Genomic DNA, 14,417 nt, shown 5'->3' with positions numbered 1-14,417 from the left:
AACATAAAATCAACTCTATCGATAAATCAAAAAAATAGTATTTAATAAGTTGTTTACTCAATGTCCAACAAAATACATTTTTCAGACTTCATATGAGTGTATTTACTATGCTTATAATGCTTTTATTTTTCCTCTATTTACTGTGCCATATCCAGTGGCTGCTCTAAAAACCTAATTTCCCCTCTGGAACCATTATGGTTTCAAGTTATCTTCTCGCCTGACTTGCTCACTGGGGGGTCGTAACTAAGCCTTTTCCAAAAGGCCAGGGAAAGATAGCGATGAGCCCCAGAGACAGAGACACCTCTAAGTTTGTAGGTTGGAGGGATGTCGCACTATGTATAGCTGTGGAAACAGAGTAGAGGACATCAAGGGTTGAAGGAGACAGGGAAATATTTGCGCCTGCAGATAAAGGGCTGCGGAGGAAGGAGGGTTGGAATACCAGAGCAGAGCACAGAGGAAGAGTGGTGTTTCTCTCTGCAGCCAAATTAGACATTTTAGTGACATTTATTTTGTTAAAATTAAACAATTCCAATTTCACAGAGTGTGGCAGAACAGCAAAGAACAAGAAAACCACCAGAAGAGGAGGCTGAAGAGTTTTTTTTTACTCTTACAGGAACCAAGTTCTTCTTTCAGCTGCAGCAACAGAGTAAGTTGTAACGCTCCCCTAACCAAACTATATTTAGAAGCTCTCTGCTCGTACCAGTATGGAACAGCATGACTCCAATCAAGCTGTGTGTTAAGAAATTCAAGAAATGAATTTTTGGTGTGTTTTTCGCCAGTCTTGGCAGTAAAATTAGTTGTTGAGTTTGTTGCTACAGTTTGATCCAGAATGAAGTCTCTTAATAATTATTGGTTGGATTTCTGTGAAATTTGGTACAGACTGGGGTCCAGAGGATGAATCACATTAGCCCCCTGTCTTTTTATCGAATGTAAAAAATATTCCACCCCTTGTGGCCTCTAGGGCAGTCGGGATTGTCCCTATGTTGTTTTCTTTTGAAATGCTCTTGGATGCCTCGATAATGACGATAGTGTCCTCTAGAGCGGGGAGACTCAGCCTGCCCAGGGGCCTCTTTTGAAAAATAACAGGAGGCCAGGGGTCAGTTGACCTTTTGAAACTTAAGCAAATCCACTCAGTTTCTCTCAGAAACTTGGGAAGAAAACAATGACCAACTAATGTGGATATTACCCTACAAAATTAGAAATATTTTGTGAAAAAAGTTTCAAGAAAATGACGTGAAAATGAGTAAAAAGGGAAAATAAAGGACAAAAAAACAAGGGCATGTCCTGAAAACAAGTGCATGAAATTAAATTATCTATCTATCTATCTATATATGTGCGTATATATGTGTGTGTGTGTGTGTGTGTGTGTATATTCTGTCACATATTTTGATATGTCATTCTAATGATCTAAATATAGTTTCTGTACATTTTCCCCCTTTTTGATGATAATATTTTCTCTATCTAAACTGATGTCAGTCTAGGTTTCAAGGGGTTAATAAACATGTTGCAGCCCTGCACAGTTTAGGACAAGCTATATTTTTATGTTTTTTTATGCACTCTGGTACCTTATTTACATACAAGGTACAAAAAGAATCTAACTGTGAATCTTTTTTTTTCCACTGTGAATTAAAAAAAAAAATGGTTGGCAGTCCACCAGCACCCTGTAGTGGGCCAGATTTGGCCCCAGTGGACACGTCCCATAAAAGTTAAGCCAAGGCTCACATTTGACATATGACATATGATATGTCATATATGGACTCCCCTCTAAATGTTACATTTATTGCTCTGCTAGTTGTAAAAGGGGTATTTCCTATGTTACCCAGGGTCCTATAGGTCTCTTAATATAAACTAATAGTGTAAAAGATTTATGAGGGACAGATTGACAGTTCAAATTGCAAACAAACAAAAGTCAAGAAAACTATATTGCCGCCAAATTATATAACATCATCATATATGTAAGTATAACATCAGGAGACTATATAAGCTGAGGATGGGTGATTTTGACATATTGACCCAGGGAAACATACATTGGACATTTGACCTATGGGAGAGCATGCTGAGAATATTAAACACTTAATGTGTCATACAAAAAGGATATTGAGCTGGTTAACACAGATATACTCTTGCTGTAAGAATCAAAACAATAGCAAAGTTGCATCCAGTAACATAATCAGCTGACAGAGTTGCTATGTTTGCTATAGACTCTAACTTGGACTTGTCACATCACTGACACTTGTCTGCTTGTGTTTCCTCTTCTGATGTCTTCATTAATCAGCGGACCTGCAGAGGACATTTGGGGTCACAGCAGAACTATGGGCAAGAAGGACAACGAATATGGTTCTTGGGGAGGTAACATCATTTTCCACTAGTGTTTTGGTCATTAAACTTATACTGACATCTAGTGCAGCTCAGGCTGTGTATCATATATAGGAAGAAGATGTGTGAGAACAAATTAATGTTAGTTTCCATAGAGACATGAATCATGCTTTTATTTTAAATAGTCCCCTGTTTCTGTGGATTAATTAACTTCTGCCTGATGCCTGCTCATTGTTCTTTATCTTTGAGTGACAGTTATATAATTGTTCAAATACTGCAAGAAAAAATTGACATTAGCTCTGCTCTTCACCTCTTAACTGATTACAAAAGTCTCAGTAATATTTGAAATGTATTTGTGTATACCATGATCATTTGAGATTATTTAAAATGAATGAATGAATGAAAATGAATGAATGAATGCATGAATGAGTTAATCTTTATTTTGAACATGTAATGGACAAAAACAAAAAGACAAATAAAGGACTATAAATCAATCTCAATAACAAATACTCATGCCACTTAAACTTAAATATCATATTCTAAATAGGGAGAAATACACACTTACTTATTCCTTCCCCTTTATATACATTTGCATTCTACATAAATGTCTTCCCAAATGTTATAACAACGCGCTACGATGTGGACAACTATCCCAGTTTTTCACAGTCTAAATCTGAAGCACTTTCATGCACTTGTGATGTTGGTGCTGGTTGTTCCTGATCAGTGTGTTTACAGTATAGATTTCAAATGTACTCACACCGCAGTAAATCAACTGTCTCTCTTTCTGCTGGCAGACAGTAATGATCCCAAAGCAGACGCCGACAGAAAGACTGAAAGCTTCAATCAGCATGCTAGTAACTCGGTAGGATTCTCCTTCTCCCCTCATTTTGAGCTTTTGTCACAGTTTGAATGGAAATACTTTCTGGACTATTAATACATACAATGGAAATACTCAAGTTAAGTACAAATACCTTGAATTTCCAGTGAAGTACAGTTCTTTAGTAAATGTACTTTGTTACATTCCATCATGCTTATTTAGATGCATATCGTTCTCTGTTGGAATGAAGTAATTTTGTGATGAACTGATTGGCTCACTGTCCTTCTCTTGTCTGCACGTCTTGTCGGCCTGTTTGTCCCAAACACGACCACCAACACCTGCCTTCACCGCTTCATCTTCCCTTTGCGGCACATGTGTCAACACTAAACTCAGCCTGACGACAACCCACTCAAGCTTGAATCTGCTTTTCTCTGTGACAACGCTGTAAGTGCTGACGATGATGGATCGAAGAAGAACCACGAGGGGAAGAACGAGGACGACGAAGAGGGCCACCTGGTCTATCACGTCGGCCTTGTGATGAAAGGGAAATGTACGTGATGCCAGCCTTTGTCTTTAATGTCTTTTCTGACCTTGTCATAGCATTGGTGTGTAGAGCAACATGAAGGTAGCTGTGTGCTCACGTTGCCAGAAACTCCAGATATTATCTATGGTCACTATGTGACCTCAGTTACATTATTTTTGCAGAAAGAGGTGACACTACGATTTCTACATTTAATTAATATTTTTGTACTAGCATTGCACTTTTAAGACATTGACTGGCCCAAATATATCTCTGTCCTTCCCAGATGAAGTGTTATTTACACTGGGAGCTGGAGCCTTTGGAAAAGTGGTGGAGTGCATTGACAGAGAAAAGTAAGCACGCCTGTTGATTGAACCTTAACGTCCCAACTGTTGGGTGCTGATTGTTATGAGATTCTCTGAAACAAATTTAATCAATATGTGAAAAAAACAGAGAATTAATTTTTGTGCTACTTGCCATCTGTGTGTTTAGAGATGAGCATGTGGCTGTGAAGATTGTGAGGAACATTGATTGTTTCCGTGAAGTAGCGAAGTCTGAGATCGCGGTGCTGGAGGAAATCAACAGCCTCGATGATGACAACAGATTGTGAGTGCAGCAAAACCGCAGAATAAATCGTTGATGTCTTTGGTGTACCTGTGGACTTAGAGTATTATTATAACCCAAATGTTTACCTGACTCTCTGCTGCCAGTGCCTGTGTGAGGATGCTGGACTGGTTCGAGCACGAAGGTCACATCTGCATCGTGTTTGAGCTGCTCGGCCTCAGCATCTACGAGTTCCTCCGACAGAACCAGTTCCTGCCGTTCAGCGTGGAGCAGATCAGACACATGGCCTTCCAGCTCTTCAGAGCCGTCTGCTGTGAGTCAAGTGTGTGTGTTAACCGCTTTCTACCAGCTCTGACCTCTTAACTCTTCATTACACGCAATTTTTCATGGTGACAATCTTGAAATTGGGGTTTCTTATATCTTGCTAAAAACATAAATGTCATATTTCCATCCTGTTCTCTACAGTTTGAAGTTTGACTGGCACTCTTTTAATTTTGTCATCTCATAGCCGAATTTCCCCGCTGGGGATCAACAAAGGCGTATGTTATCATTGGGCCTTCTTTTTCTGCTGTAGTTTAATGGCAGTTTAATGGCAGCTGAATTGAGTGCCACCAAGTGTTTATCTCTATTATGATAAGAATAACAATGTTTATTTTTATAGCACCCATCAAAACCTAAGTTACAAAGTGCTTTACACAAAAAATCAAAAAAACACAATTTATTTTATCTTTTTTTAAATACACCACAAATAAAAATATAAAACAGTTATGAACTGAAATTAAATTTGACCCCCTGGCTTGCTTTTTCAGCTAAACTAGTGCAGTCCTCAACTGTGAGAAAAACAAGTCTTTTAACACATTTAACACAGCATTTGTGTTATGTGTGTGTGTTTCACAGTCCTGCATCGTAACAAGTTGACCCACACAGACCTGAAGCCGGAAAACATCCTGTTTGTCTGCTCCGACTATGACCTGGAGTACAACTATAACATGGTAAAAGTTTTGTGAAGTCAAATTAAACATGTCATGCCGCCATTCTGAGGTTTGCCATGTAGTAACGTGATGTTAAGCAGTGCGTGGGGGTATTATGTGTGTTTGTGTGTGTGTGTCAGAAATGTGAGCAGAAGACACTGAGGAGTCTGGATGTGAAGGTGGTGGATTTTGGGACCGCCACATTTGACCACGAACACCATGAATCCTTGGTGTCAACACGCCACTACCGAGCTCCAGAGGTCATACTGGGTACACACACAACTCTCTCTCTCTCACACACCTACACACACACACAGAATTTATAAATTTGACCAGTTACGCTGCATGTCAAATGATCTGTGTTTTTTGTGTTAACTGTGTTTGTACACAGATCTGGGCTGGAACCAGTCGTGTGACGTTTGGAGTCTGGGCTGCGTTCTGATGGAGTTTTACCTGGGACGCACACTCTTTCCGGTAACAAACACACACATAGACACATAGACACACACACACACACACACACACACACACACTCAGAAAAAAAGTTTTATTGGTAATAGTATCAGTAGTACATTTTTCTACCATGCCTGTATGTTGTTTCAGACACACGACAGTAAAGAACATCTGGCTATGATGGAGAAAATCTTGGGACCAATTCCCCCCCACCTGCTGAAACAGACCAGGTAACCAGAGGCGTCCTTACTTTGTGCCTAAACTATAAGATCATCCAAAATCAAACATAAATAACGTCTTTCTCTCGTCCAAGAAAAAAGTTTTCAATTAACTACTTAAGCAGAAGGGAAAACCCAAAAAACAAAAGCATTCAGCACAAACCACAGACTGTCTGTAAAGATGGACATCATGACAGCTCCCCCATAGTGTAACTTTTCAATTTGGATCGCCCCCTGGTGTCTAACTGCAGTATAGGTCATAAAAGCCGCCCCTCCATGTTAGTGAATGGAACATAGGCCAAACTAAAAACTCAAAGGTCACGCCAAATTAATTTTTTCCAAAGTTGGTGTCTGTCACTGAAGATGGTTCTCATCACCCTGATGTTTGTTCAAGTGTTTGTTTTTCTGATTAATTTCGTTTTAATGAGTTATTAAATCATATAGAAGGGGTTTTTCCGCCATGATTGAAAGCTGTGACAGCCAATCTGTGTGCTCGCATTCAATGTGGAGGCCAAAACACCCGTCCACCATTGGTCTGTCCAACTCCGGCTCTCAACGACATCATCATTGCAAGATTGCAACACCTTTATCTCTGATATTTTATCCTCACTTAAGCACAGTGGGGGTAAGTGGAGGCGTGTCGTGCATCTTTATACAGTCTATGTGTGGATCAGATTCACAGACTGTGGTGACGACTCGCAGACTTAAAATGACTAAGCCCTTAGTTAATTATATCTTTAAGCCTCAATAACGACTTAAACAGGTGAATTATATAAAAAATCACCCTCGTACAACTGACATGGCTGTTCAAATTAGTTATAAAGACCAAAATAGTTCTTGTATCAGGCTGTACACATGTTAATTTCTGCTGTGAATTTGGGCATTTGGGGGTCTGTGGGGGTTGACTCTGTTTTGGAGCCAGCCTTAACTGGTCATTAGAGGAACTGCAGTTTTGGGCATTCATTGTTGGCTTCATTTTTCAAATGTTTGAAACAGACTGTTTCTTCTATCTTACCTGCAACTAACTCCTGTGTGATCCGTGCGTGCTCCGTATCGTCTGTAGAAAGCAGCATTATGTTCACAATGAGCGTGTGAACTGGGACGAGCAGAGCTCCTCCGACGATTACATCAGGGAACACTGTAAACCTCTCAAGGTACTCACAGCGCTCCGATCAGCCAATCACCTACAGCCATAAGGTGCGGCAGGAAGTCATAGTTAACGGTGTGTTTCTCAGCAGCTCATGCTCAGGAAGAGCGAGGAAGAGAAGCAGCTGTTCGACCTGCTCGGCTGCATGTTGGAGTACGACGTCTACAGACGGATCACCCTGGAGGAGGCGCTGTGGCACCCGTTCTTCAGCCCGATGAGGGCGCAGAAGCAGCGCAGCTAGCACACAGACACACACACACATACACACACATTCATACCTCAGACTGTAATGTAAGCATTGTGATTACTAAACTGTTTGGGTTTGTAGCTCTGATTTGATGAGTTGAATGATTTTCAGTTTGGTTTACAGTCATAACAGTTTCAGAGAGCATTCCTGTCTACTTGAAATTATTTTAAAACATCTGATCTAACAGTCAGCATGCTGTTGTAAAAAGTCATGTGTAATGCAGTGTATTTATGTTTTTCTTCAGTTTGTTAATAAATATTGAACATTTTTGTCTTCTGTTTAATGCACAGTGTGTAGGATTTAGTGTCACCCAGTGGTGAGGATTGCAGATTGTAACCAGCTAAAACTTCTCCCATGTGTCAAGCATGAACTTCCGATTAAAATTTATTCCGTGTTCATCGTTAAGGAGGTTTTTTACTGGCAGCCGAAATTATGCACAGAGGTCTTTTTTTCTCTCCAACACAAATGGAAAAAAACATGGGGAGAAAGAAATTAGAAACGTAATTAGTTTCTTGTTTCTGGAAGCTTAAGTGAAAATAAACACACAAAAAAAGGAAAGTAAAAATCATAAAAAGAAACAAGAAAATTACCTGAACAGTGCTAAAAACAGAAAGAAAAAAAGTATGTGGTTCTTTTGTAATTTTTTTCGGATTTTAAATATTTAAGTATGATAATTATAAACATAGTTTTCTGGACATTATCCCTAGTTTACTTTTTTTAAGTATTCCCCTTTTTCTACATTTGTTTCAGATCATTGTTTATCACCCTTTACCAAATTTCTTGCAATTGTGAGTCACTTTTCTTGCCAGGTCGCTTACTGCCTTCCCCCCACATTTTCAAAGATAATCAAACCCATTTGCTCTGGTTTCAAAGGGTTAAAACAGGTAAAAACACAGAATAATACTGTTTCACATTAAAAATCAGGTGTGTTTTTTAATTCTGTTCGGCTTGTTGAGGAGGGGCCTGAGCCAATGTTTGGGTTGTCCATTCTGGGCTACTGTAGAAACATGGTGGCGCAACATGGTGGACAAGGACCAGCTGCCTATGTAGATATAAACAGCTCATTCTAAGGTACTGAAAACACACAAATTCTTATTTTCAGGTGATTATACACTAAAGAAAACACACATATATTATATTATATTCCAGCGTTACCAAACCTCTCCTCGAGTACCACTTGCTCTGCATGTTTTAGATCTGTCCCTGCTCCAGCACAGCTGATTCAAATGATCAACATGTCAGCCAGCAGCTGCAGGAGTTTATAAGTAGTTGATGATTTGAATCACCTGTGTTGCAGCAGGGAGAGATCTGCAAGACAAGAGATGCTCAGAAGAGGTATGTGAGCATCTGGTCACGCTTACATTTCTGCCAATTCTGCACATTAGAGAAGGTAAAGACGATATAATTTACTAAGACATTGCAACACTTCCAGCCATGTTTGTGATGACAAAAGCTGATATTTTAACCATTTGAAACCTAAACAAACAGGTTTGGTTCCCTCAAAAAAGGGCAATTAGCAACCAAAGAAGACATTACTGCAAAATTAGCATTACCTTTAAAAAGGTAAAAAAAAAAAAAAAAATTGCATTGTAATTTAAATTAAATTTAAAATTAATTTTCCCCTTTATCTTTTATGTTTTTTTTTTCCCCAGACTTTTTTTTTTTTTTTTTTTTTAAAAAAAGACAGTTCTCTAAACCTCTTATGATTTGTGGGACATTGCTTATAAAGTTGCTCATTGACTTTTTTCTCATGTTTTTGAAAGAAATCACACCAATCTGTTCAGATTTTGAAGGGTTAAACCAAAACACAACATTTTCCTGGCTCTAAACAAGTGTTTTTGTGCCTAAAGCTTACTACCATTTGATCAAAATGTTGTCACAACATAAATTAAAAACTGAAAATACAGAAGAGTAAAATTTCAACAAATTAACATATTTCAAAGTAAAATTCAACATATAAAATCCACAAATGTAGCTTATCTGTCATTTGCAGAAAAGCACAATGCCAAAATTTACAAAATTTACAGCTGGGTTTGCATAATGAGAACTGTTCACGCAGTATTCACAGGTGGTTAGTCACAGTGATATGCTCACAATTACAGGCCTTTTTTAGGGATATACACAAAAAATATGGCCTGATTCTGCAGGGAACTGCTAAAAGCTTGTGTGTGTAACAGCATGACGTGACACATGATGAAAGAGCTTTAGGTACATTAGAGCTATTTCCAGCTCAGCTGATTAGGCTTCATGTAGACACTGCAGTCTAAAGTAAATGTTAACTATCTTACCCTAAATAGAAATCCCTGACATCACCCGGCATAACTGCTCTGTTGATCCAGACTGCTGACACGTAAAGTGAATGTTTTTTTTATCAAGGTTCAAGCAGCCGAGGAAGTTTCCATGACTGAATACTTACCAAGCTATGAAAAATTACCGCTCGGATACACAGCGGGCTCTCATCTGCTATCTGAGAAAACCATCAGTTTAAAGCTACTAAACCACATGAAAGCAGTAAAGCAGTATAAAACAAAGCAGGTCCGATAGCCAAGGCACACAATTTATGCAGGTTCCAGTCTGTCTAATGACCCTTGCTGCACGTTATCTTTATATCTGCCTCAATATCTGCAAAGGAGAGATAACAAAACGCCAAAACACAGTGTTTTATTGAGAAAAGATGGGATTCAAATACTATATAAGGCCCTTGTCAGTGTCCAGCCAATAACCAGTCCTGAACAGGGTTCCCAGATTCAATTTACAAAAAAGTTTCCCAAATTACAGCCTATAACCTGTCCAATCATCAAAAAAAAAATGTAGCCCTATTTTTAATTTTCACTAAATTTCTCGCTGCCTGGAGAACACCAACAGCACTGTCACTGCTGAAAAATAAATTAAATTTCTCATTTTTGGTAAATACCGTTTTTATCAACAACAAAAAAAAATGTACACAAGTCAAAACAGACATATAGAAGATAAATGATTCCTCAGCAAAGAAATGTCTATTTTAATTTTACGTCTTTTACATCCATGTTTTATAACCTTACAGCCAATTATCATGTGGGTCTTTCCCTCAGCTAGACTTAGGCAGTGTCCTCTCACAGTGTCTGAGGGATCTCAGACTTGCAGTAAGTGTGCATAAAGGGCTCAAAAAGTCAGCGAGCACCCCGCACGTACTGATTCCACAGTTGCACGGCCGGACCTGAACCCTCGCAGACTTATCAGGAACACGTCAAAGTCTGTGAAACTGGACCGTTGAACTCTACTCCTGCTTCCTGCTGCCACTGACCTCTGACCCCTATGGTTTCACTGGGAAGTAAATCTTTAAAATATACTGTAGAGCTGTCACTGTTATGTATGGGAGCACAATGTATTCACATGAGAAAAAAATCTGCTCTGCTTTTCTGGATTTAGAAGATTGTTATCCAAAATTCTAAGAACATTTTTCACGTAAAAAAAATTGCTTTAACAGGAATTTCTAAATAATTGCTGTTAATTCAGGATACCAAGAGCAGATTTTTTTCCCCATTAAAACTTAAGAATTCTGAGATAATTATCTTGTTATAATCTTATTAATTCAGAAAAAACATGGAAAATATTTTTTGTCTCCTGCCCAATGTCAGTTAAACAACAGACCGACATTGCCCTACACCTAAATATTGCTATAAAAAACCCAAACCTGAAATAAACTTGAATTTTGCTTGAGTGCTCCATGATATTTGTTTTGTTTTTACTGCCAGCATATGCATTTTTAGAAGAAACTAGGGATGATTGTAACTAAACTTTGTACATAGCCTATACCTTTGAGTATACTTTGAGTCACCATGTTTCTTTTCCTAAACCTTAACTTTAAGTTAATTTTGTGACTTTACGTGACTTCATGTAACTTTTATTTAAAGATTTGGGGAGAGAGAGAGGGGATAACATGCAGCAAAGAGCCAAGGCCAGAAATGAACTGACAGTCAATGAGGACGCCTGCTCTTCCACCTGAGCTACTAGGTGCCCCAACTTCAAATAACTTTATGTTATATATGTAACATCATTCGAGGTGTGCCAATTTGTGGAATATCACAGAAACTGTTGTATGATGATATTTTGGTATTTGAGAAAAGTAGCATATATAAAAATTTTGCTGAAGTGTTACAAATAAACCCAGAACTTGTAGTCATGAATAAGCTAACCTTACACCAAACAGTCAAAACATAAGTACTAGCAACTTGCATGAAATATGTCTACATAGACACATAATAAACATGCTAAATTGTCTGTGACTGCCACAGGGTGCTAATTCCTCACACAAAGAATAAGAACTAAACGAAGCATATGCAGAATGAATCAGACTTTGTTGGTGAAGTTAAAAGTGTTACAACTTTCTCATTTTACAATCATCCCATTATACCCTATTAAACACATGGTGTAGGATAAGTAAGAGTCAAAAAATGAGGAGGAAGTTTCTACCCTCAAACTTTCTTAGTAGTCAGACCTGGATCGGGCTGAGGCCCATGTAGTACTCCTGCATAATGGTGCATTGATGAGACTTGGTTGTGTGAATTAAAGTAGGTGTACCATTGCAAATTTAATAGTAATACTTAACATTTTTATTTTAGGCTTACAGACCTCCATTCTAGAATATCACATTGATAATACACACTATCTTGCAATGTTTTATTGCCCTTTTTTTGAAGTCTCTTTTACAAGTTGGTCGTGGCAGATCGTGGCATAGTGTGAGCTGTGTCATTGCCAATAATTGGCCGCAGCAGCGAAGGGTTGAGGGTATCTCCAGCAGAAGCACCGGCTTGAGTCGGCACAGTTGGCTGCGGGTCACATGTTTCCGTGAAACCTGGTGGTCCAGCAGCCAACGACCTGCGTGTAAGACAGGAAAACATGGCTGCCAACTGCAGCCGCACCTCCCTCTGCCAGAAGGCGTACACCAGGGGATTGATCAGCGAGTTGGACAGTCCCAACAGCCACAGATAATTCTCCAAAACGTTAGTGAGTTTGCAGCTTTCACACAGAAGGTGCACGATGCACACCACAAAGAAGGGGCACCACAGGACCAAGAAGCAACCAACTAGCACCCCCACCGTCCTCAGGGCCTTGACGTGGCTCCAGTAGTGGCTCCTCAGCTGCTGGTGATGATGCTCGTAATGATGATGGCCATGGCTGTCGGCCGTCCTGGAACCAGCCTGCCTGATTTGACAAATCTGTCTCTGGTGGCTGCAGGCAATTTTCAGGATGTCCAGGTAGATGTAAACGAATGCAGAGAGCACGGGGAAGAAGCACACGCTGAATAACACGATCATGCCCACCTTGTGGATGACGGAGAAAAAGGCACAGAAGCCGCGGTACACGTCTGTCTGCAGCTGCCGTACCATAACTGAGAAAAAGGATATGTGTTATTGGCCACATGACACTACTGCAACATACACTCTTGGACTATCAAGAAAATAGTCTTCAAAGTCAGTCAGTAAATCCAGTTTGATACACCTTTAAATTCACATGTGTATTATTTAAACATCTATGACTTGCTAAATCACAACCAGTTTTGTTAATTTGTTGGTCTCAAACAGTGGTCTGCAGCTTGGGAGGCATCACGCTATCCACTATCCCGTCCACCCACTGATGACAAAGTGAACTCCTATACTGTGTCACTTTAGAAATGTTGATATGATACATAGGAAATGTATATATGCATATATGTAACAAAGCCAGTGATTTATTCTGGTGACTGAGACACAGTTGTAAATTTTTAAGTCTCACCTGGCAAGAATCCCATTGTCAGGGAGCTGATCCACAGAGCCAACAGAGATGTGACTGCTGTCCCCTTTCCAGACAGCTGGGAGTACCGGAGGGGCATCTTGATGGCTGCATACCTATCAAGTGAGATCAGGAACATGGACATGATGGATGCTGTGCAGGGCGATGTCACGAAAGCCATCCGCATCAAACACCGCGTCTTGCCCTGAGCAGGAGGTGTGGAGTTTGTGGGAGGACCAGCAGTGGCATACTTCTGCTGGTTCTGACTGATGCTGTTGCTGGTGAAGTCCTCTGTGGCCAGGCCAGTGATGGCCACGCCCACCAGGGCATCGGCTAGTGCCAGGTTAAGGACGAAGCACCAGCTCTGGCTTCTCTTCTTCAGGAGCAGCTTTAGTAGAGCGGCTGCCACCAGCAGGTTGGTGGAGATGATGAGGCAGGAGGCGATGCTCAGGATCAAACCCATCACCCGAGGCTTCATCTCGCTTGGGGTTGCCGGCTCGTTGGAGTCCATGCTGTCAGGAGTCAGGCTCAGGGTCTCCTCCGTGCTCACATGTCCACTCAAATATGACATGTTGATAACAACAATCCAAAGATTTCCAGGTGAAATTCACAAAGCATGTGTGCAACCGAGATGGACTGACATAGTTGTGACCAGAAAATGTGTTCAATCCTTACTGAGATACTATTAGAAACCATTAAAAAATGCACAGATCCCCAAACACAAACTTGGTTTAATCACCACAAGATGAAGAATCTCACTAGCCAACATTGTCCCATTAATCCAGTGTCATGTAATGTTTCCATAATGACTCATATCAAAGTTTAAGAAAGTCAAACTGTTGCTAAAACATCCAAACAGCCGATCTCTCTGTTCCCATCAGTGTCCTTAAAAGCTTTTCAACAAATGCAGGAAGACAGAGACACTCTTGGCAATATCAGCAAGTCTCGCTTGTCCCTCCCCCTAACACACACACACACACACACACACACACACACAGAGAGAGAGAGAGAGAGAGAGTCTAAAGATGCACACACAACAGCACATACCCTTCTGCTGCTCATCCGCTGCTGTTGTTGCCTCTCTGGGGTTGACCCTTGTCCCAGCTGCCTGCCTGCTGTCTCTCTGCCAAGCAGGAAGATCTTCATTTTTATTACCAATTTGCTGTATTTATAATTTTTTAAATATATGTTTGTTTGTGTTTTTTTTTTTTTTAAACTATGGCATGGTTAGGGTTAACTTACCAACTCTTGTTAAAGAAAATAATCAGAAATAAATGAAATCAGCATAAAATGAATGAATGGCTAAACCAAGTGGTAAACTCCATGGCTTAAAAAATCTGCAGTTCTTCAAGTGGCCACTTGAGGCTGGCTCCAGAGGCAAATCAATCCCGATAGACCCTGTGTAAAAAAATC

General features: G+C 39.9%; 2 protein-coding genes across 5 annotated transcripts; one reads left to right on the top strand and one right to left on the bottom strand.

The window, feature by feature from the left end:
• The first annotated feature begins 472 nt into the window (after nucleotides 1-472).
• On the top strand, nucleotides 473-7,462 carry LOC121952635 (dual specificity protein kinase CLK4-like). 4 transcript variants are annotated; one of them, XM_042499421.1, is made up of 13 exons: nucleotides 473-646; nucleotides 2,276-2,349; nucleotides 3,115-3,178; nucleotides 3,527-3,683; nucleotides 3,940-4,006; nucleotides 4,146-4,259; nucleotides 4,364-4,530; nucleotides 5,115-5,209; nucleotides 5,329-5,458; nucleotides 5,580-5,662; nucleotides 5,792-5,871; nucleotides 6,923-7,013; nucleotides 7,095-7,462. In XM_042499421.1, the coding sequence occupies exons 4-13, from the start codon at nucleotides 3,671-3,673 to the stop codon at nucleotides 7,245-7,247; spliced, it is 993 nt and encodes a 330-aa protein (XP_042355355.1). In that variant the 5' UTR covers nucleotides 473-646; nucleotides 2,276-2,349; nucleotides 3,115-3,178; nucleotides 3,527-3,670; the 3' UTR covers nucleotides 7,248-7,462. The 4 variants fall into 4 exon arrangements, with proteins under 4 accessions (XP_042355355.1, XP_042355354.1, XP_042355352.1 ...); XM_042499420.1 differs by having other exon boundaries at nucleotides 575-646; nucleotides 3,111-3,178; nucleotides 7,098-7,462; XM_042499418.1 differs by having other exon boundaries at nucleotides 575-646; nucleotides 3,111-3,178.
• A 4,352-nt stretch (nucleotides 7,463-11,814) lies between these two features.
• On the bottom strand, nucleotides 11,815-13,724 carry LOC121953098 (glucose-dependent insulinotropic receptor). The gene is made up of 2 exons (XM_042500043.1): nucleotides 13,008-13,724; nucleotides 11,815-12,624 (listed from the first exon to the last, which is right to left on the bottom strand). Exons 1-2 carry the CDS (start codon nucleotides 13,573-13,575, stop codon nucleotides 11,939-11,941), a joined length of 1,254 nt encoding a protein of 417 aa, XP_042355977.1. The 5' UTR covers nucleotides 13,576-13,724; the 3' UTR covers nucleotides 11,815-11,938.
• Between the last annotated feature and the right edge of the window lie 693 nt (nucleotides 13,725-14,417).

Source organism: Plectropomus leopardus, chromosome 13 (assembly GCF_008729295.1).
Source record: "Plectropomus leopardus isolate mb chromosome 13, YSFRI_Pleo_2.0, whole genome shotgun sequence".
Classification (NCBI taxonomy): Eukaryota; Metazoa; Chordata; class Actinopteri; order Perciformes; family Serranidae; genus Plectropomus; species Plectropomus leopardus.
This window is presented reverse-complemented; position numbering and strand designations above follow the sequence as displayed.